General features: G+C 40.4%; 2 protein-coding genes across 5 annotated transcripts; one reads left to right on the top strand and one right to left on the bottom strand.

Moving 5' to 3' along the window:
* The first annotated feature begins 1,803 nt into the window (after window positions 1-1,803).
* On the top strand, window positions 1,804-11,624 carry LOC125231749 (cytochrome b-c1 complex subunit 2, mitochondrial). Its single transcript, XM_048137315.1, has 10 exons — window positions 1,804-1,936; window positions 2,095-2,234; window positions 2,695-2,869; window positions 4,026-4,157; window positions 4,926-5,096; window positions 6,721-6,812; window positions 7,897-7,994; window positions 9,154-9,317; window positions 10,622-10,840; window positions 11,424-11,624. The coding sequence occupies exons 1-10, from the start codon at window positions 1,892-1,894 to the stop codon at window positions 11,505-11,507; spliced, it is 1,320 nt and encodes a 439-aa protein (XP_047993272.1). The 5' UTR covers window positions 1,804-1,891; the 3' UTR covers window positions 11,508-11,624.
* Window positions 11,625-13,748: 2,124 nt separating this feature from the next.
* On the bottom strand, window positions 13,749-21,490 carry LOC125231928. Of its 4 annotated transcripts, none has more exons than XR_007177687.1 (3): window positions 20,169-21,484; window positions 14,145-19,945; window positions 13,749-13,769 (listed from the first exon to the last, which is right to left on the bottom strand). XR_007177687.1 is itself a non-coding variant. In XM_048137530.1 (2 exons), exon 2 carries the CDS (start codon window positions 19,900-19,902, stop codon window positions 18,616-18,618), a length of 1,287 nt encoding a protein of 428 aa, XP_047993487.1. In that variant the 5' UTR covers window positions 19,903-19,945; window positions 20,251-21,490; the 3' UTR covers window positions 13,776-18,615. The 4 variants fall into 4 exon arrangements, 2 of the variants coding, with proteins under 2 accessions (XP_047993487.1, XP_047993486.1); XR_007177686.1 differs by lacking the exon at window positions 13,749-13,769 and having other exon boundaries at window positions 13,776-14,254; window positions 14,352-19,945; XM_048137530.1 differs by lacking the exon at window positions 13,749-13,769 and having other exon boundaries at window positions 13,776-19,945; window positions 20,251-21,490.
* Window positions 21,491-21,745: the final 255 nt, after the last annotated feature.

Below are 21,745 nucleotides of genomic sequence, written 5' to 3' on the forward strand. Positions count from 1 at the left end.
TAGAGATACAAGTAAATCTGGCCTTAATGGTAACCAACAAAGTGGGATGTTTTACTTAACACACTCACAAATTATTTTCTAATTTAATAAATTATGTTCTTGATATGCAATAAAGAAAAAGCTTTCAATTTTCTTTGGTCTTGTTTATACTCAACTTTATCAGTGATTAACCACAATTTAACCGATGGAGTGTCCCATAGACCCACTGTGTCTATAAATTGTATTTGATTTAGGGGGGCGAGCGCTCCAAGGGTTAAGATTTAAATTGGAAAATAGTGGTTGATTGTGAATTATGACTTTAGATACCATACCAAAGCAGTTGCAGGGAGCAACTCAATGGTGGTCTATGTGTAGGTTGATATGCTGCTAAGAGTTAAAATTTCTCAAATCATGACTAAATAAAAACACAGTAAATAATGTACATATAAAAACTCTGCTTGACACAAATCCTGTCTGGATATAATCCCAGTAGCCACATTAAGGACAGCTATAGTTTTACTTTTCAGTACACATTACTATATGATACATTTAGTACTTGAAAATAAGTTGCAGTGTAGTCCTTAGACTAATGAAATAATCACTTGTTTGTCTTGCTGATTATTTTATTTGAAATTTGGTTTATATTTAATATGCAGTTTTATTTGCCTATATGTGACTCAATTTCAAAACAAAACAGTTTAAACGAAAGAAATAAATAAGGACTGAAATAGCAAAGAGAGGCTGAGATCTTGATTTCAACACAAAATTTATAACATATATAAAAGCTACACAAATATTATAAAATAGCGCATTGTCAGGGATGGTCTAGTTTTTTATTAAATGCCAAATTCTGCAAATATGCCTATATATTTACATGAAAGGAACTACCTAATATTTTTTTACTATTGCTTGAAAGTGGGAGAAGCATTAATTACAAATCCAAGCACTGAAAACACACAGAAATCTTGTCACATGAAAATAATTTGTTAAACTGCTTTTGCATAAGTAAGACAAATATTTTTGTGTAGCCACTTAGTGCCCTGTAACAATTTCTTTCAAGTTTCATACTGTACCTGACGTCTCATAGCTTTGAAATCTAATAAGATAAGAACAGGGTTGAAGTTGTTGCAAGATACAACAGTTAGAGGTTACACACAAAGATTAAAATGAGAACACTGATATTTTACATCTAACCACAAAAAAATAAAATAGGAGACAGTAGAATACGCTTCGTACTAATCTGTGAAGTTACACAGGTGCAGCAAATATCATCACACATTTAAAACCATTGCAATATCAAATAAGCCACGCATACTAAACAAATGAAAACGGTTTCAGCTTAGCTTAGACCAGTGTCAATGTGTTACCTAGTTACAACAGAATATACGAGTACAATCAATTATTTAACACGTACACAATTATCGGTGTCGTTTTCTTTCCGTCATCACATAAAATAAATTAATATTTCTCCTAAAACAACAACAACTAAAACAGCAAAATTGGCGGTAAGCAAAACTGTCAACTGGGTTGGAAATGTCAGTGACCGCGAAAACCCGATCACATGGTTTGTCAGATTTACTATTTAAGCTACTTTTAAACACGCTCAGTTGCATGTCCAAAACTATTCGATTTACACAAAGGCAAATCCCATTTTTCGATAATTTGGATGTTCTAGATATAATTTGATATAATATAGCACTTATAGTATTATTATGAATAAAGAAAAAATAGATTGATATTATAGATTTTATTATCCAGTTATAGGCAAGCCAAAATCATGCCAAAATCTCCGCATCCAAAGAACCCATCTTACACGAACTGTCAAAAAATTAAAAAAGTCGTATTTTTCGATCGATTTGGTAGTCGTGCCACTGCCAGTGTGAGTGCCCTAAAACCTTTAAATTTTGGCAAAATGGCATCAAACGCACTGAAAAACTCTATAATTCGTCACCCTGGGGTAAATATAATCATACGATTATAGCTTTAGATATAACTTGTAGCCTAATAATATTCACCTTAGTACCTAGCTGTCAAATGCCTGTTATGTAAAAGATTTACCTTTGATTACTTTAGTTAGACGGACACCAGCAAAAGTAATAGAAAAATGTGTTTCAGGTTAGGGGTTACGCTCAGGCCGCTCAGGCTGCTGTGAAACAGCAGGCTGCTTCTCTACAGTTTGGTACGACCCAGAACAACACCTTCATCGCTGCTTTGGACAACGGATCTCCAATCACAAGAGTGACTGTAGCCTTCAAGTACGGAATTTTCTTGGACTATGTTTTTCGGTGCTCGTTAAAAGAAAACTAATTTCTAGGTGGTCATGATAAACTTGTCTTATCTAATGTTAGGAAGTTTCAAGGTTAAGCATGTTAAACCTTAGTGAAATTCATAAACAGACAGTATACGGATGAACAAAGTATTGTTAAATTAAATTTATATCGTTTTATACAATGTAAACTTAATCTTAGCCAAATTCCACACTAAACATTAAACTCTAGCTAGGCTTTTTTTCCATTAGAAACACTAAGACTCAGTTTGGTGTAACTAACCTTACCATTAAGTAAGGAAAAATACCTTGGCTTAGCTCTAAATGCTCTAATGAAAAAGCAGTATCATCATATCCTTTCAAAATCATCATACCTTTTTGATGGCTAGTTAGAAAGTTATGAAACAATTGTATCAGCATGATTATTTAACATATTATTAATTTTATAGGGCTGGTGCTCGTTTTGAGGCTCCCACTGAGCTTGGTCTGACCCACGTCCTGCGCACAGCGGCCGGACAGAGCACCGGTTGCGCCAGCGGCTTCATCCTTGCTCGTAAACTGGCTCAGCATGGAGCCTCTGTCACTTGTTCTGGTGACCGCGAGTTCATCTATTACACACTTGAGGTGAGAGATTTTGAAATTAGTAATACAGTAAAAATATGCTTATAATTACATTAAGAGGAAATGACAAATGCACATTTTGAGCTTGAGATTTTGTGAGGTGATGGATAAGAGGGAGTCTGGTGTTTCAAACGGTGGTGAGTCAAAACTTACAACACTAGTTTTATTTTTAGTTTTGCATACATATAGTATGCCCTTGTATTCTTTTAGTGTAATATCTGGGCAACCGAGCTTCGCTCGGTTCTGTTTTGTATCCTTGACATGTGTCGCCATCTAGTTAAAAAATGAATAGTACCTACATCGAGCGAAAGAATTCTCAGCCTTAACAACACAACTACTCCACACGAGATGGCGCGCATTTCGCCACAAAAACTCAAATAGTGTATTTTCTATTCGTTTTAGCCTTGACCTGTGTCGCCATCTAGTGTTTGCAATAAATAGTACTTACATCGACCGAAAGAATTCTGTCTTAACAGTACAACTACTGCACACGAGATGGCGCGCGAAGAAAAACGCATGAAAACTCGAAAATTCGCGTTTTCCGGGACCTAAGGATAAGTTAGACCGATTTTTCACCCCCAAAAACCCCCACATAACAAACCGAGATCGTCAGTGTAAATAAATATATATATAAATAAATAAATAAATATACAAGAATTGCTCGTTTAAAAGTATAAGATTAGTTTTGAAAGTGTGATACTGTGTAAATATTAAATAAATGAAAAAAAAAGAAAAAGTTTTTTTCTTCACAGGCTGAATTTACAGCATATTGTTATTTTTTGGGGAAATTAATACTTCTACTCTTTAATGTACCAGTAGATAACAGGTATGTAGAACAATAATTTAATGCACAATTAGTGTGTTTTCACACTATCCTATCCGATATCGGATGTCGGAAGGATTTTAAAGGCAAAAATCAAAGATGGCGGCTTCAATGTATGGGAAAATGGTCCGACATCCGATATCGGATCGGATAATGTGAAAACGCACTTAGGGTGCAGATTGTTAAGGTCAGCTACACGCCTATAGCTCTTGAGTTTGCCACTGACATAGTATAAATAACATTTTAGTGTTAGTTCTGCTTACCTGTGAATGCACATTACTTAGGTCGTAACAATGTGTAAAATTTCAAGTCTAACAATGTTGATTTTTTCCCTAGGCTACAAAGGAAAACTTGAGCCCTGCCCTAGAGTGCCTGAACAACCTGATCTCCAATCAGGAGTTCAGGCCGTGGGAGCTCAGCGACAATGTGCCCCGCCTGAAGTACGACATTGCTGCCCTCGCTCCTCAGGTAAATCTTCACAGAGAGACATAACTAAGCAGCAAGCTTAGGGTAATTTAATATCTGCCTAAAAAATATTGTGTAGATCAATTAAATTAAAATGTCTGTGGAGGTAAATTATCATTCCATTAGGGCCGGTTGCATCAACCACATTTGACAGACACATCATCGTCACGGAGCAGACTATGGAACTTCCGATACAATAAAATTTTACGAACACTTTAACGGTGACAGACAGTTTGATGCAACTGGCCCTTAATGTTCTAAATAGGGCCTATCATATTGCACATTTTTAACGCGCTTTCGCAACAATAGTAAACAGCGCAGGACATTTTCCAGGAAAAGTTGAAAACAAAGTACCTATTTAACTTATTTTACAGCATAAATAGTTTTTTTTTTTTCGGAATACTTTTCAAAGTAATACATTAGTTACTTGCGATTTGAAAACTGCAAAAATAATGTTTAAAACATTGTACGATATACGTGGGAAAAGGGAATCCGTAACTCGTGCCGATTTAAAACCGATTCGATCGTGTTTTAATTTATCGCCACTCATTTCGAATTTACTTCTTTACCGCACTTGTATGGTAATTTACTAATACTATGTATTACCTGGAGGCGCTCGGTGGAAAAGGACGCCGCCTCAGTGGGCCTCGGCTGGGTGCGCCTGGAGGAGGCCGCGTCGGACCGGGAACAGTGGAAATCCTTCCTAAGAGCCCTTTGCCCCTGATGAGGGACAACAGGATATAATCATCATCATCATGTATTATATTACAGGTGCGAGCGGTAGACCTGCTCCATAAGGCAGCGTTCCGCAGAGGCCTGGGCAATTCCCTCTTCATCTCGCCCAAGAAGATCGGCAAGGTGTCTTCAGAGTCCCTGCAGCACTATGCCGCCTCAACCCTCACTCCTGCGCGTTGCGCTGTTGCTGTCATTGGCGAGTCCAAGGTGAGCAAATTAAGTATATAGGCACATAAAATATAATACAGAAACAAAATATAGTACAGAAGGTTCACTGCTTTGATGTTCACAAAATGCCGTCTTTCATAATGACACCACTGACTGAGCCGCGAATGGGCGGCCGCCGGCATGTACTTGTAGCTCGGTGAAAGAAACGCGGAGTGAGCCGTCCCTGATGTAGGTTACATCACTGTACGAAAGATTATGGGTTGGTTGCATCAAACCGTCTGTCACCGTTAAAGCTGAGTTTGTGTTTCCGCATCAGTACAATTCAGCACGGGAAGCATGGTCGCGCGATAGACGATAAAATAGCAGCGCTAATAAGATAGCGCGCATATTGTCGCTAACAACATTCTGGCTCCCGCTCAAAATGGGTGCAGGGTTGGGTCCCGTGGTACTAAAGAGCTCCTCCTCATAGACATGACCATTTGCCAACAAGTTCGGCGGAACAAGGGGGCCATCTCGGCCGCTTGGATTGACTATAAGAAGGCCTATGATTCGGTGCCTCACTCATGGCTGAGAAGGGTATTGGAGCTGTATAAACTTGATGCAGCTTTAATATCCTTCCTGGCTGCATATATGAGGCAGTGGACCACAGTCCTTCGTCAACCAGGAGGCAGAGATGACCCCACTGGCCCGCAGGAGTTCATAAGGATTGAGCGAGGAATATTCCAAGGTGACAGTCTGAGTCCATTATGGTTCTGCCTAGCTCTGAATCCCCTCAGCACCCTGCTGAAGGATTCTGGGCTATTTTATCGTCTATCGCGCGACCATGCTTCCCGTGCAAGTCTCTTTAAAGCAAGAGTAAATAGATATCTCATAGGTAAGCGTACGCCACCGTAGACCGCATCATCACTTACCATCAGGTTTGATCGTGGTCAAAGGTCTACCTATTCGTACAAAAAAAAAGCGTTCGTTAAATTTTATTGTATGAGAAGTTCCAAAGATGTCTGCTGCGTGACGATGATGTGTCTGTCAAATGTGGTTGATGCAACTAGCCCTATTGACGAGAAAAATAAAACTGGCCCAAATTTTACCTACGAGAATACTCGCTGACTCGTGAGGCCGTGAGCAAAATGCCGCCAGCAAGACACAGCTGCAGCAAAACTTTCTTCGTGCACCAGTTATTTGTCAAATTTCGAAAATGAAGAGGTGAAAAAATGTGGATCAAGCTACTAGGACGCATAGTCTTGAAAATAAAATTGTAAGGTATTTTAAGTAGTCACAGTTTTTGCACCGAGGGCGGCAAGTTGTTCATAGCAGGAGGACTGTATGGTTTATAAAGTATAATTAGCCAAAAAAAATTTTAAAGCATTGCCTACAGCATGTAGTCATCAATTACATCTGTGCTGGTGCCGTAGCTGAATGGCATTTCTGCGACGCTAAACGAAAACGAAACGCCGCGAAAGGTAGTCTGGCTCTGTCGCGCCAATACGCAAGAGCGATAGAGATAGATATCTACGAGCGTTTCGTTTCGTGAGTGGTGGTGCCATTTGGGTACGTACCCTGGTCTCTTTATCACCATTGACTTTATCACAAGTTCTCATGGAGTTCCAAGCTTTTATTAGAATTCGTAAAATAATATTTGACTAATACAAATATCTTGTTCTAGGAAACGGCCACCATGATCGCTCAAGCTCTGACACTGAACTCCGGTTCAGAAGCTAAAGGCGACGGTGGCAAGTACTTTGGCGGAGAACTAAGGTAACTCTTCTTGCTTATTAATCGAGTCATAGAACACAGAACTATTCTGAATAAATCAAAATAAACACATTCAACTACACTGTTGCTATATCTACAACTTGGGGTCACTCGGACCTACCAACCTACCATAACTTAACACTCAGCACCATATCCATACTAATATTATAAATGGGAAAGTGTGTGTGTCTGTTTGTTTGTCCGTCTTTCACGGCAAAACGGAGCGACGAATTGACGTGATTTTTTAAGTGGAGATAGTTGAAGGGATGGAGAGTGACATAGGCTATTACTTTTTGTCTCTTTCTAACGCGAGCGAAGCCGCGGGCAAAAGCTAGTAAATTATAAAATGTTTCATCCCCCGTGTGCTGATGGGATAAGAATTTCACCACCCCCTTTTCTCCTGTGGGTGTCCTAGAAATCGACTGTGTGTGGGAGCAACCTGTCATTGCAATATCACAATCTCAGTTTCTTAGTCACTAAGAGCATAAATTAAATATACCATACAAGATCATACCATCCCATACATTAAAATGCGACCGCCTAAGACCGCGCTTACACTCCACCACACATAGATGGCGCCACAAAACAAATGTCTTGTAGCTTTCGATTATACTTGTAGATGGCGTTAAGTGTCACTTTTGACATAGATTTACGGCTCGGAATTGACACTTAATGCCAATCTACAAATAATCGGTGGCAACAAGGCATTTTTTTTGGCGCCATCTATGTGTGGTGGAGTGTAAGCGCGTTCGTAGGCGGTCGCATTTTAATGTATGGGATGGTATGATCTTGTTATATTTAATTTATGCTACGAGTGAGACCGAAACCTCTTGGGAATACATGCATGAATTTATCTGTTTCAATAAAGCTAACGTAACATTGATACCTATATTTTTTGGTGCAACCAGTGCATACAGTCACCGGCATAAATAAGTGATCATTTCTGTACCTTGTCGCTTTAAATCGTTTGACAATTTCGCATGACATTTCAAACAAGACGTTAATGTGACAAGGTATAGAAAACATCACATATTTATGCCGGTGACTGTACCAACTATTTTATGAAATCCAATTCTGTTAATTTCAGGAAGGAGACCGGCGGAGAACTCGTGCACGTGGCCCTCGGGCTGCAGGGCGCCAAGGCCGGCACCCCGCAGTCTGTCGCTCTTGCCGTCGCTGCCAAAGGTAAATCAGTTTACAACACGTTGTCGACGTTAAGTCTAAGGAGAAACTTCGCCTCCTTATGTGTGTTTATCGCCTGTACAATGGGTTCTGTTCTGAGGAACTGTTCGACATGATGCCAACGTCCACTTTTGATCATCGCACCGCTCGCCATCGACTGGGCGCTCATCCACACACCTTGCAACCTAAATGGTCGCGTACCGTGCGGTTTCAGAGGAATTTCCTCCCGCGGACGCTCCGGCTGTGGAATGAGCTCCCTGCCGAGGTATTCTCGATGAACTACAGTATGGGGTTCTTCAAAAAAGGAGTGTACAAGTTTCTAATGGGTCGGCAACGCGCATGTGACACCCCTTGAGTTGCAGGCGTCCATAGATTACGGTGACCGCTTTCCATCAGGCGGACCGTATACCTGTTTGCCACCGACGTGGTATTAAAAATAAAAACAGTCAGCTTTCGGGAAACTTAGACACTCTCGTGACGTGGTTGGCAATGGCACATCCGTTTTTATTGCTTTAACTGAAATGATTTCGATACAAGCGCGGAAATGAGGGAATTCGAAACAAGCTACTGTAAATTTTAACCCCGACCGAAGGAAGTTTTTTAAAACTCGTTACGGATTCCCGCATTCCACGTGCATCATACGACGTTTTACAGAAGTTTCGACGACATAGGCACATAAGTATGTACCTACTGTAAGGCTCCCCCCACATCTAGCGTCTCGCGAGCGTCGCGTCGCGGCAACTGTATGGAAAAAGACGCCGCGTCGACGCGACGTCGACGCGGCGTCAGGCTTTGCCCATACAGTTGGCCCGACGCGACGCTCGCGAGACGCTAGATGTGGGGGGACCCTAAATTGGTATTTTTATATATGTGTTAAACATCAGACAATAGAAAAAGACAAGTATACTTCGACGTATTATAGTAGTTATTTTGATCAGCAGAGGGATCAATCGCTGTACATGTTTTTTTTTTGTTAGCCTATTTGAGTGTCCCACTGCTGGGCAAAGGCCTCTCCCCTGGCTCTCCATGACTCCCGATTCTCCGTTTCCTCCGGCCAGTTCCTCAGAAAGGCGTCAAGATCCCTGTACATTACGCACCATAATTTGTAGCCAGGTTTAGGCTTTTGATAAAGCTTGTAAATTTAATAAAATCTTGTTTTTAGCTCTTGGCAACGGTCCGGTCACCAAATGGGGAGCCGACAACTCCATTCTCGCGAAGGCCATCGGCAACATCGGGCCCTTCGCTGCGGCCGGCTTTAACGTGGCTTACTCTGACAACGGGCTGTATGGCGCCGTGCTGTCCGTGCCCAAGGATGAGGCTGCTCAGGTAACTAACCACCAGCAGCGGCTGGTCCATACGAGCCGATTCCCACCGGCTTGCCTAAAATTGATTACTAGTAAAGTACCTAATGTTAAAGAAGAAGCGCTGGTAGCCTAGCGGTAAGTGCGTGCGACTTTCGTTCCGGAGGTCGCGGATTCGAACCCCGGCTCGCACCAATGAGTTTTTCGGAACTTATGTGCGAAATGACATTTGATATTTGCCAATCGCTTTCGGTGAAGGAAAACATCGTCAGGAAACCGGACTAATTCCAATAAGGTCTAGTTTACCCTTCGGGTTGGAAGGTCAGATGGCAGTCGCTTTCGTAAAACTATTGCCTACGCCAAATCTTGGGATTAGTTGTCAAAGCGGACCCCAGGCTCCCATGAGCCGTGGCAAATGCCGGGATAACGCAAGGAGAATGATGACCTAAAGTTAAAGTAGGTTTCTTTTTGCTTAGGTGTTGCCTAGCAGAATTTTTTACCAGCCGCCATCTGCTAACCACAAAACAGGATAAGACATGAATAGGCTACTTGACCCTTTTTTAAAGTATGTCTTACATGATTAAGTATTGTCCAATTAACCGAAATAAAATATTACGATATTTTATTACGACCTAAAACAATCAAAAAATATTTATGAGTATACTTTTACGTAATCAGGCGAAAACAACACAGACATAGATTTTCTGTGCATCAGATCATTCTACTCGTAAACAACATTTTCTGACTTTTCAAGTATGAAGGCATAAAGTTCAATATGTCAGTGATTGTTTTGACATGCAGTAAGTTTCGAATTTGATGACGTCACTACATCGCTGACAGCGTTTTTGGTGGCCAAAATAAATGAAAAATTATACACATTTTAAATCGAAAATACGTGGTCATCATACACTTTTAATACCCAAAATCTAAAAATGTTGTTTTTTTTATGTCAAATACTACAGAAGACAATCATTTATTGTGCGAAATTCGATATGAGTCTAGTAGCCTATTTTACCTGTTACCACAGACAGATAGCTAGGGAAGGCCATTGGCAACATCGGCCCCCTTCGCGTTAGTTGTTGTTGTTAGACTATAACGGTTACCTTTACAACTACTAAAGTCGGCGACTGGTTTCGTACAATTCATTAATGTTCTTCAATAGCAACAGGTCACGAACTGGTGATTACGTACGCGGCCGAAGGTTCTGTGCCTAAGGATGAAATCCCACCTCGTCACTTACCATAGGACGAGATTTACTTGTATTTTTGTATGTAATTTTAAACTGACACATTTTGAGTTTTAGACTAAAACACAACAGTTTTATTCCAGGCCATCAAAGCAGTAGCCACCGCCCTCCGCTCGCCAGTATCCGCAGACGCCGTCGCGGCCGCCAAGGCCCAGCTGAAGGTGCAGCTGCTGAGCGAGGCTGATGAGGGCACCAACCTGGCCGAGACCATCGCCGCGCAGGGGCTGCAGACCGGCGCGGCCAGGAACCCCGCCGAGCTGGCCGGCGTTGTTGACAAAGTTACGGCTGCCGATGTGACACAGGTAATGCATTAGCTTGCTATCACGCAGTCACACCTCGGACACTGACGATCAAATATATGAAAGGGGCGCGTTCCTAGCACACAGTCTAAGCTCGTGTCAGGCGAACACGTACTATGCTTGTATGAGTGAAATATGACTGTTCGCGATTTTGACAGGCGGTAACTGTGAGATAATCAAGAGCGGGTTCAGCGGGGAGCGGGAGTGGCCATACTGTACGATAGTGCTCTTTATTATACTGTGACGCTGACGCAGTTGACAGAAATATTTGATCTCGAGTGTGATGCATCCTCAATGCTATTTTAATCAATCTCAGTACAAGTGGCGGCACGTAACTTTAGCGCTGAATGAAATGTGGAGGGGGGATAATTAGCTGCGCCTGGGGATGAATACCATACTCTTCGCCCCTGAGAGGGTATTTACTTCTGCGCAATGACGGTCAGCACTTGCATTACAAGTTTTTTCGTTTCCGTATAAATACGAAGGAAAAACATTTCGCACTACATTTGTATGTGCTTGGAAACATATATCAATCTACATACCGCATTTTTGGCATTTAGTCTTGATCAGTTTTGTATTGTTTCAGGCTGTTGCGGCTGCCGCCAAGAGCCCGCTCACGATGGCCTCCGTTGGTAACCTGGCCTGCACTCCATACGTTGACGAGCTATAAGATAGCGCTATACTACCATAGTAAATGTATGTTTTGAGATGATAATTTAATGAGAACATCTTAGTAATCATGGTGTTATTTATTGTTTACCTAAATAAATAAATGATTTGTTATAGGTATACTATTTTATTTCTGTATACCATGACCCAAATAATATGTTGTTGTTGTTGATCGTCCTAGGACACCCCATAGGTGCATAGGGCCTCCACAAGATCCTTCCACGCCTTTCTATCTTGAGCCACCACCTTGGCCTCGTTCCAACTCAGTCCGAACTCCCGCAACTCGTTCTCTACGCTCCGCCTCCATGTGTGTACGGGGCGTTTGCGGGCTCGCTTTCCTCCTTGAGGCCGCCACTCAAACGCGATACTGGCGCTGTTGGTAGCTCCTCTTCGAAGGGTATGACCGATCCATCTCCATTTCCGCTGAGTCACTTCCTGGGCGATCGGAGGTTGTCGGCAAACACTCCACAAATCCTCAATCAAATCCCTCAAATAATATACTCAAGTAGGTAATAGTAATATTAAAAAACAAGAATCAAAAAGATTACAAATCCTACATACAGCCACCCAATTCTACAAAGAACTATATAGCGACAGCCAAGTAACAATAGAAAATCATCATAACAGTAGTAAGAATGATAAAGTTCCAAACTTCTTAATGAGAGAAGTAGAGCATGCAGTAATTACACAAAAAAATTACAAATCCCCGGGAGAAGATAACATTAGCAATGAAATTTTAAAAGCAGCCCTCAGCAACATATTAAAACCATTAACCGATTTTTTCAACGAAATCTTGAAAAAAGAAACCATACCAGAACAATGGAGAAAAACTACAATCACTCTCCTTCATAAAAAAGGAGATAAAGGTGAAATAAACAATTATAGACCAATTAGCTTAATGAGTAATCTTTACAAGATATTTTCAAAACTAATTTTGGGACGAATGACGAAAACCTTGGAAGAAAACCAACCAAGAGAGCAAGCGGGATTCCGTAAAAATTTCTCAACAATTGATCATATACTAGTAATTAAACAAATAACAGAAAAATGTCAGGAATACCGATTGAAATACTACATAGCATTTGTCGACTATAATAAGGCATTCGACTCTTTAAAACATACGGAAATATGGAAAACACTCAAAGAACAAGGAATTTCACAAAAATATATTAGAATAATACAAGAAATGTACTCTAACAATACAGCAAAAATTAAACTGGAACGTTTAGGTGAAGAATTTCCATTAAGAAAGGGTGTCCGCCAAGGTGACCCGTTATCCCCAAAAATATTTATTGCCGTTCTTGAGAGTATTTTTAGAAGAATGAACTGGGATAACTACAGACTCAATATTCTAGGAAGAAAACTAAATCACTTAAGGTTCGCGGACGATCTTATATTAGTATCAGATAACCCAACAGACCTGAAATGTATGCTAGAAGAATTAGACAGACAGAGCAAAATAGTTGGCCTATCTATGAACATGACAAAAACAAAACTAATGACGAACAGTAATAAGGAACAAATAGATGTTAACGGAAGGGTAATAGAATATGTCAGTGAATACGTATACCTAGGACAAATAATATCACCGGAAGACCAGATGGACAAAGAGCTTCAGAGGAGAACCACAAATGCCTGGAAAAAGTTTTGGTCATTGAAAGACGTCCTGAAAGCAAAAGAAATACCTACAGAACAAAGATTTAAAGTTTACAAAAGCTGTATTATACCAGTATTATCATATGCCTGTCAAACATGGGGACTTACCAAACAACAGGGACAAAAACTAAATGTTTGCCAGAACAACATGGAAAGATCAATTTTAGACATAAAGCTAAGAGATAGGGTGAAAATAAGTACCATAAGAGCAAAAGCCAAGACCAAGGCCCTAACAGAAGTGATTAAGCAACAGAAATGGAGATGGGCTGGCCACATAATGAGAGAGGGCAGAGACAAGTGGACTCGAGAGCTTGTAGAGTGGTGCCCTAGGTACAGCACAAGAAAAAGCGGGCCTCAAAAATGTAGATGGTCCGGGGACCTGAGAGGGACGGGTGGAAGGGCTTGGATGACTGTGGCAAGAGACAGGAACCAGTGGAGGACTTTGGAGGAGGCCTTCGTCAAAGGACGAGTTGGAGTTGCCGATGTAAATGAGTAAAAAAAAAAAATGTAGTTAAATGAAACTTCAATAATAAAGGCTATTTTTATTTTTATTTTATTTATAGGTAATAGTAATAGCCGGGTCCACTGTGGCCACTTCTGGTAGTGACTATAACATAGATTTGTATGTTACTAATTTAGTCGTTTCAATCATCATCATTTACACGTTTATCCTTGATATAAAGTTCTGAGACGTACGTTGAAAGGTTCATTGCTTATTTACTCTTACAACAATCCGTGAGAGCCAGGTATGACACCATCGTTCGGACCAAGAGCCACCCTCGGTGGTAGGTTTCTCTTTCAAGTGATCCGACCAACTGTCATCCCAGTTTCTCTACTCTCACCTTATTCTGTGTGGGACCCGCAGGTCCCTGGAGGTCCTGCCACCTTCCCCAATAGACCTTCCCGTTCCACCATATTTAATCTTACTCTTACTTAACCTCTCAACGTATTTCTCTCGTTATAATTAAGCATAAGCACTCACCAGGGAAATCTTCTAGTTAAACGGGAGCACTCTGCTGTCTCGGCCTCTTTCGCCACCAGTCCCCTTCTTAATCGTCTCGTAAAAACCTCTCGCCACGCGTTCCTTTCTCACTGTTAACAGAAGGTACCCTCTTTTTCTCTCTCCCGCCAAAAACTATCTCATAAATGTTACCAACATCAAAAAGACGTAAATAAAGTTCTCACTAACCTTTTATCAGGAATCGCGTAAATTCGCGACATTCCCAACGACGAGGACGGTTTATAAAATAGCGAAGAGTTGACGAGTCCACTCTGCGATTCGTTCTCTTGCTCTTATCGCAGCGGCTCGTCTCACTACTTCCTCTCGTGGCTGAGCCTCATCTTGCTCTACTATCTCGGCCTCATTGATTCCCTCGTCTACAAGCCGCGTCTCGTCAGTTTCTGGGTGTACTGATCGTGGTGGTGTTGTGCGTACTCTCTCATCAGGAATGTCATCATTAGACTCTCTTCCTTCTGTACATTGGGTAAAAGGGTTTTCCTGTAATGTCTCTTGGTTTTCCTTAACAATCTCGACGTGATCATTCAACTTTGGTATTTCAATTGTTTGACTTGTCTCAAAATCATTTAATATAGGATTTTGAGCTCTTTCTTGAGATTCGCTCGTATCAGTGGGTTTAACGTCTCCTTGAACTGAAGGTGGACACTCCATTTCTAAAGGATACAGGTGTCCGATAGACCGAATGAAGATATTGTCTCCTACCTTAACATGTGCTACTCTACAGAATCCATCCGCACTTCTTATAAGTTGGACAATCTTGCCAACCCGCCAGTTGTTTCTGTTGTTGTTTTCACCTTTTATCTGGACTAAATCACCAACGCTTGGCTCCTGATGGGATTTCACTCTTGGCTGCTTGTGACTGTGTTGATACCTTTCTCTTAGGCTCATCAAATATTGGTGTATAAACATGTTCTTGAAGTGGTTCAGCATGTTCTGACCTCTTTTCCAACTTTCGAACAAGTTCTTTTTCACTTGAGTGTCATCTTGGTCCGGTCTATAATCCTCCGACATCTCCAAGTTTAAACAGCGTCCTAGTGATAGAAAGTCACATGGTCTAAGCACCGCTTCCATATCAGGGCCAACTCGTGTTAAAGGCCGACTGTTAATCACAGTCTCAATCTCCTTAATAATAGTATGGAGTTGAGTATCATTCAATAATCGTTTTTCCAAAGTCCTCTTCATACAGTGCTTCACTAAACCCACTAGTCTTTCATAGAATGCACCGTGCCAAGGCGCCAATTGGGGAATAAATTTCCACTTGATGTTATTCTTTACGCAGTGTTCACTTTTCAGGATCTCAGAGCTCAGTTTAAAGTATAGTGCGTTGTCTGAAACTATGGCTAATGGTATACCTCTTGTAGATATAAACCTCCTCAACGCCATAATACACTCATCTGCAGTCAAGTTCTTAATGACTTCTAGGTGTATAGCTCTCACTGCTAAGCACGTCATTAGACACACCCATCTCTTTTGTTGTCCATTTTCGGTATCTATGAAAACAGGTCCAAAATAATCAATTCCAGTGTAGGTGAACGGTGTGCTGTAATTTGCACGCTCTGCAGGTAACGCTGGTGTTGGTGGCAGTGGGTACGGGCCTCCACCGTACTTTACACATTGAGTACACTTTCTTAGTACTCTCTCCACCACTGGTCTTCCTTTTGGAATCCAGAACTGCTTACGAACCAGATCGAGAGTATGGGGTGCTCCTACATGATAGTTCTTCTCATGTATTTCTTTAACAACTTTCCTTGTGAATTCGCAGTCTCTGGGCAGAAGAATTGGATATTTCATGTCGTATGACCAATTAGCGTGCATCATTCGTCCTTTACATCGCAACAATCCATCTACATCTGTAAATAGACCAAGACTTCTACTGAGGTCTGTCAGTTTGCCTTTTGTTTCATCGGGAAAGAATCTTCTTTGCAGGTTTTTTACCTCTTGTACCTGAGATTTTACTTCACTCTGGTCAGGTTGTGGTTCGTCATCCTCGATAACTTCCATAGGTATCTGATTATCAGATAGTTCTACAGGCATGTTTATATCTGAAGGTTCTACAGTCATGTCATTGTCTAAATTCTGTTCCTTCAGACCCTCCACTACAGCTGAGAAAGATGCCAGGTTCTGGTGGCTAGTAAGGTGGATGTCTTTCGGCCAATCCTCTTTACTTCTGGCTAAAAAGGATGGTCCTTCCAACCATACCTGTTTTTTCTGTGACCACAATTCAGGCCGGGTCGCAATGTCAGCTGCATTTTCTCTTGTGTTCACGTAGTATGTTTCTAGGCCAACATTTCGCTTTATTTCCTCTATCCTGTTGCTTATGAAAGGTGGCAGAAGTTTATTGGAATGAATCCAATTAAGAACCACTAAACTGTCTGTCCATAAGTATTGTCTATCAATGGGTAATTCTATGGTTTCTTTCAGATATGTCAATAATCGGTTTCCGATCACACAGCCTAGTAATTCTAGTTGTGGAATAGTCAGTTTTCTTTCATTTTTCTTCCCTTTCTTGTTTTTCTTTTCTAAAGGTGCAACTCTACTCTTTGATAATAAAAATAATGTCTTTATTTCAGAGCCATTACATGATCTGAAATATACCACAGCTGCGTAGGAGTCTTTGGCAGCATCCGCAAAGCAATGTAATTCATTTACGGATCCTTTGTTGACATTGGTTCCCAAATAACGTGGTATCTCAACCTCGTGTATTTCTCTTAAGTTACTCTCTATCTTCTTCCATCTTCTGTATTGATCTTGCGATAGTGGAGCATCCCACTTATAGTCAAGTCTCCACAATTCTTGAAGAAACAGCTTGATGGGCATGAGTAACGGGGATACAATGCCGCAGGGATCATATACTGATGCCAATACTCTTAGGACTTCCCTTTTAGTAACTTCTGAGAATCCTTCCATGATAACTTCTTTATTTAGGTTTAGTTTAAGCATGTCTTGTCTCTTGTCCCATAACAGCCCTAAAACTTTTATTTCATTTGTCTCCTTTGCTCTATATGTCTCTGGTATTTCTTGGTTAAAGGCCTCATCATTTGATGTCCAGTCTCTTAGGTTCATGGAGAGTTCTTCAAATGTTTCCCTGGTCTCATCATATAATCGAACAGCCTCGTCTACAGCATTTGTGCCAGTCACTATATTATCAACATAACACTTGTTCGCTACCCTTTTTAGCAGATCACTATTCTTTTGAGATATGTGGTAGCGTATAGTAGCTGTCAGCAAGAAAGGACTGGAAATAATTCCAAAAGGCATTCTGCAGAATCTTAGGTGTAGTATGTTTTCATCGGACAATGGTTTATTGATATCCTTTAACCATATGAACCTTGTCACATCTCTATCTTCTTCTTGTAAGCCAATTTGCAAGAAAGCCTTTTCGACGTCAGCTACAATACCTATTTGATACACTCTAAAGTTCAAGAGCAGCGCTGTCAGATCTTGGAGCATGCAAGGTCCTCTATACAAGCACTCGTTAAGACTTTGCTCATTTTTCAGTCTTGCTGACCCATCATATACAATACGACCACGTTTGGCACTCTGTTTGATTATATGATGCGGAAGGTAGTGAATCGGAGGCACAGACTGACATTGGAGATTTGATCCTGCTTGAACAACTTCTATTATCTCATTCTTCAGTTGTTCCATAAGTATCTCATTATATTCTTGTAGTGTAGACTTATCCATCCTTTGTAATAATCCCTTGAGTCTGCCATACGCTAGACCATAGTTGGTTGGTACATCGGGCGGATATGTTGTCCATGGCCATTTCACATAATAACGGCCACCTTGATATACCACGGTATCATTAAAGTGTTGGACAGCATTCTCTTCCCTAGTAGCCTTTACTGAATCAGTTATTCCAATATTTTCCAGACTCCAAAGGAATTTCAGATCAGATTGCCTCAACGGTAGATCCGGTTCTGAGAAGCATTTACAACCTCTATTACTTTGATGGTAAGTGACAACTGTTAAAATATTGTCTTCTTCTTGATTTTCTAAGCGGAGACGACCAGATATAACCCATCCAAAATCTGTATCTATTAAGAATAGATTGTCGTCCAGTTGTATCATATTTTTCCTAATAAAGGAAAAATAGTAGTCATTACCAATGAGCATATTGATTTCTTTACTTCCTTGTGAGCCACTGTCTGCCATCATATCTACTCCACTTGGTTTTGAGATATGTTGTGTGGGAATCTTATTAGTAATGCGAGGGACAACGTTGACGTGGATACTCTTGTCTACTCCTCGTTTCGTTTTGATTACTACATCAGTGCAAGGGCTCAAAGTTTCAGTAGGTTTCTCTGCTCCAAAGGTAAAAATTAATAATGAATCCATGTTGTTCAAAGTCAAATCCAGGGTTTTGGCAAGTCCAGTGGTAATGTAACTTCTTTGACTTCCGCAGTCAAGAAGTAATCTACATTCTAGTTTTTTATTTTTGTGAATCACCTGCGCTGTTGCAGTCTGCAGGTTCTCGCTTTGGGCACAGAGCACGATTGTGCTGCCCTTTACAATGGTAACACGGTTTTCGCCTCTTACATTCATTCACACGATGGCCTAATTTCAAACAAATAAAGCAGCGGTCGCTTAACCTTTTCTTTCTACCCTCTATGGTCTTAATAGATGTGCACTCATCATTAAAGTGTGATCCCGAGCAGAAAATACAGCTTAATTTTGGTCGCTTAATTCCCTTTTCCTTGGTGAACGTAGCGTTTCGCTTCCTATTATTTCCTGACGGCATCTCCGATGATGGTTTAGTAAAAGGTGTGAAGCCTGAAATTCGTTTGCCCCTTTTGTATTTCGGTCTAGGTTTATTATCAATGGCAATTAATGCATCAGTAGTGGCGGTGCCAGGCGTCTCCCTTTGAATAGGTTCCTTCACCTTGGACTTCTCTAATGCCACTATGATAGCATCTAAAGTACTTCTAATACTGGTTATAGTCTGATTGTTAGGTAATAAGAGATTTAATTCATATATGACCCTTTCAGGAAACTTGTTCATGATGAGACTCCGCAAGAAGTTGCTTTCCACATTTTCATTTAAAGACGACAGTACCCTTAGATGAGTGTCTATTTTATTTAAATTCTTCCTGCATTCTTCTGCAGAGTATGCACAACAACTTATTTTCGTTAGCGCCTCATAATGAGAATCTATGACCTTTTGTTGGTTTCCGTACCTAGCATTTAGTGCTTCTATTGCTAGCTTGTAATTGGAATTTGTTATCGAGAGGCCTTGTACAGCGTCCTTCGCCTCGTCCTCCAAAAGACTCAACAGATATGCTAATTTCTCAGAGTCTGTCAAACTCTGTGAATGCACATTAGCCAGGAATCTGTCCCAAAACTCTGTCCATTTCAGTATATCTCCTTTAAACTTCATCAATTCAAGTTTAGGAAGTTTTACATGTTTTGTAATATTTTTCTGTTGGGAGTTTCCGCTGAGTAGCAGATTAAGCTCGACTAAAATAGCCTCTGCTTCCAGTTGTCTTTTAAAAGCTGAATGGAGTATACTTGTATCTTCAGATGCGGTTTGTATGTAGCTGTCTATGTCCTTTTGAAGGATTTCTAAACATTGTTTCAAACTAATCTGTATTTTTAATACATCATTATCTATAATGGCGGTCCCTTCTTTATAAAGATCCAGTATCGCTCTACCCCCTTGTATATCCTCTCCGAGCTTTTCTTGCCTCAAAGTAATTCGTTCTTTTAAAAACTGTTCCATCTTGGGACATCCGTAGGATTATCCTCAACTAACCCTATTTAACCTGTAAATAACGCAAGCATACAATATGGCGGTATTATTGTACAACTATTTTATAGGTACACTTAAAATCTCTTTAAAAGTTTGTGTTTTTCAAAGTAACTTGTAACAAATTTAAATATCTATCTACTAGTACAGAAAGCTCACACAGAAGGAGTGAACATAATTTCTTTCAAGTTAAAAATTAAAATATATCTAATACCCTAACAACTTTTTTCATCACGTACCTTCTAAAGGTTTCTTAGAAATCGGTATATGTACCGATGATATCTTCTTGATATCGTCCTTGGCAAAATCGACGATATTGACCTTCGTAAAATGTAGGATTCCACTTTTGTTTGCTCGCCGATTCTTCCTACACACTTTAAACACAACTTTCACACGAAAATGTATCTAAATTCACTTTAGCGTCGCCGGTAAAAACTTATTTTCTAGCCAAACAGCAAACTTGCAAACTATGCCAAAACATGAACGAAAACATCAAGTTGGTTTGCAATTAAATCCACGTACAACCATGTAACATCCAATAAGAAAATTCTCTGTTGTTCTCAACAATCATTTGTCCAATGGGAGAAGAGATACCAGTTTGACGTCTTCAAAAAGGTGTCCATAGACAACTAACCTATCAGTGTTGCCACTCCATAGTTCACGATCGATTCGTGAATCGATTATGGTCCGGCGCGTTATTTTTTCACTCATACTAAATCGATTATCGTCTGACAAATTATCGATAAGTACACAAAATAACTTAATTAATAATAAAGTTTACTCAAAACTTAACCATTAACATATATATATCTTTTATTTTTATGTTTCTACACTTTAACCACCACACAACTCCAGAAATAAATACGCAATACAATCCACGGTGGAAAATCCGTCTGAAAACGTACGAGGGAGAGAGAGAGAGACAGGTACAGCTCTAAATCTGTCATTTTACTTGAAATTATCAATACTACCTAATAATACAAGGTTCTTTCTCACTCATGATGCCTTCTAGATGACATCTATTCTTTGAGGACTCATGAATGCTGATCCTTCAGCCGTACCTAATACAAGGTTCTTTAAATAGTATGACCTCTACTCTTTGAGGACTCATAATTGCTGACACTTCAGCGGTACCTATTACAAGGTTCTTTAACTAGTATGACCTCTACTCTTTGAGGACATCATTGCTGACACTTCAGCGGTACCTATTACAAGGTTCTTTAACTAGTATGACCTCTACTCTTTGAGGACATCATTGCTGACACTTCAGCGGTACCTATTACAAGGTTCTTTAACTAGTATGACCTCTACTCTTTGAGGACATCATTGCTGACACTTCAGCGGTACCTATTACAAGGTTCTTTAACTAGTATGACCTCTACTCTTTGAGGACATCATTGCTGACACTTCAGCGGTACCTATTACAAGGTTCTTATTACTCAAGGGCTCTTCATGAGGGCATCTGGTTATCTGGTAGTAGCTGAAAGTCTGAGTTTTCATTGACAACACAGAATTCTAGCTTTGTAAAACAAATCCCAGCATCTCCACCATTTTGTGGCCACTTCTGGTAGTGACTATAACATAGATTTGTATGTTACTAATTTAGTCGTTTCAATCATCATCATTTACACGTTTATCCTTGATATAAAGTTCTGAGACGTACGTTGAAAGGTTCATTGCTTATTTACTCTTACAACAATCCGTGAGAGCCAGGTATGACACCATCGTTCGGACCAAGAGCCACCCTCGGTGGTAGGTTTCTCTTTCAAGTGATCCGACCAACTGTCATCCCAGTTTCTCTACTCTCACCTTATTC

Source organism: Leguminivora glycinivorella, chromosome 12 (assembly GCF_023078275.1).
Source record: "Leguminivora glycinivorella isolate SPB_JAAS2020 chromosome 12, LegGlyc_1.1, whole genome shotgun sequence".
NCBI lineage: Eukaryota > Metazoa > Arthropoda > Insecta > Lepidoptera > Tortricidae > Leguminivora > Leguminivora glycinivorella.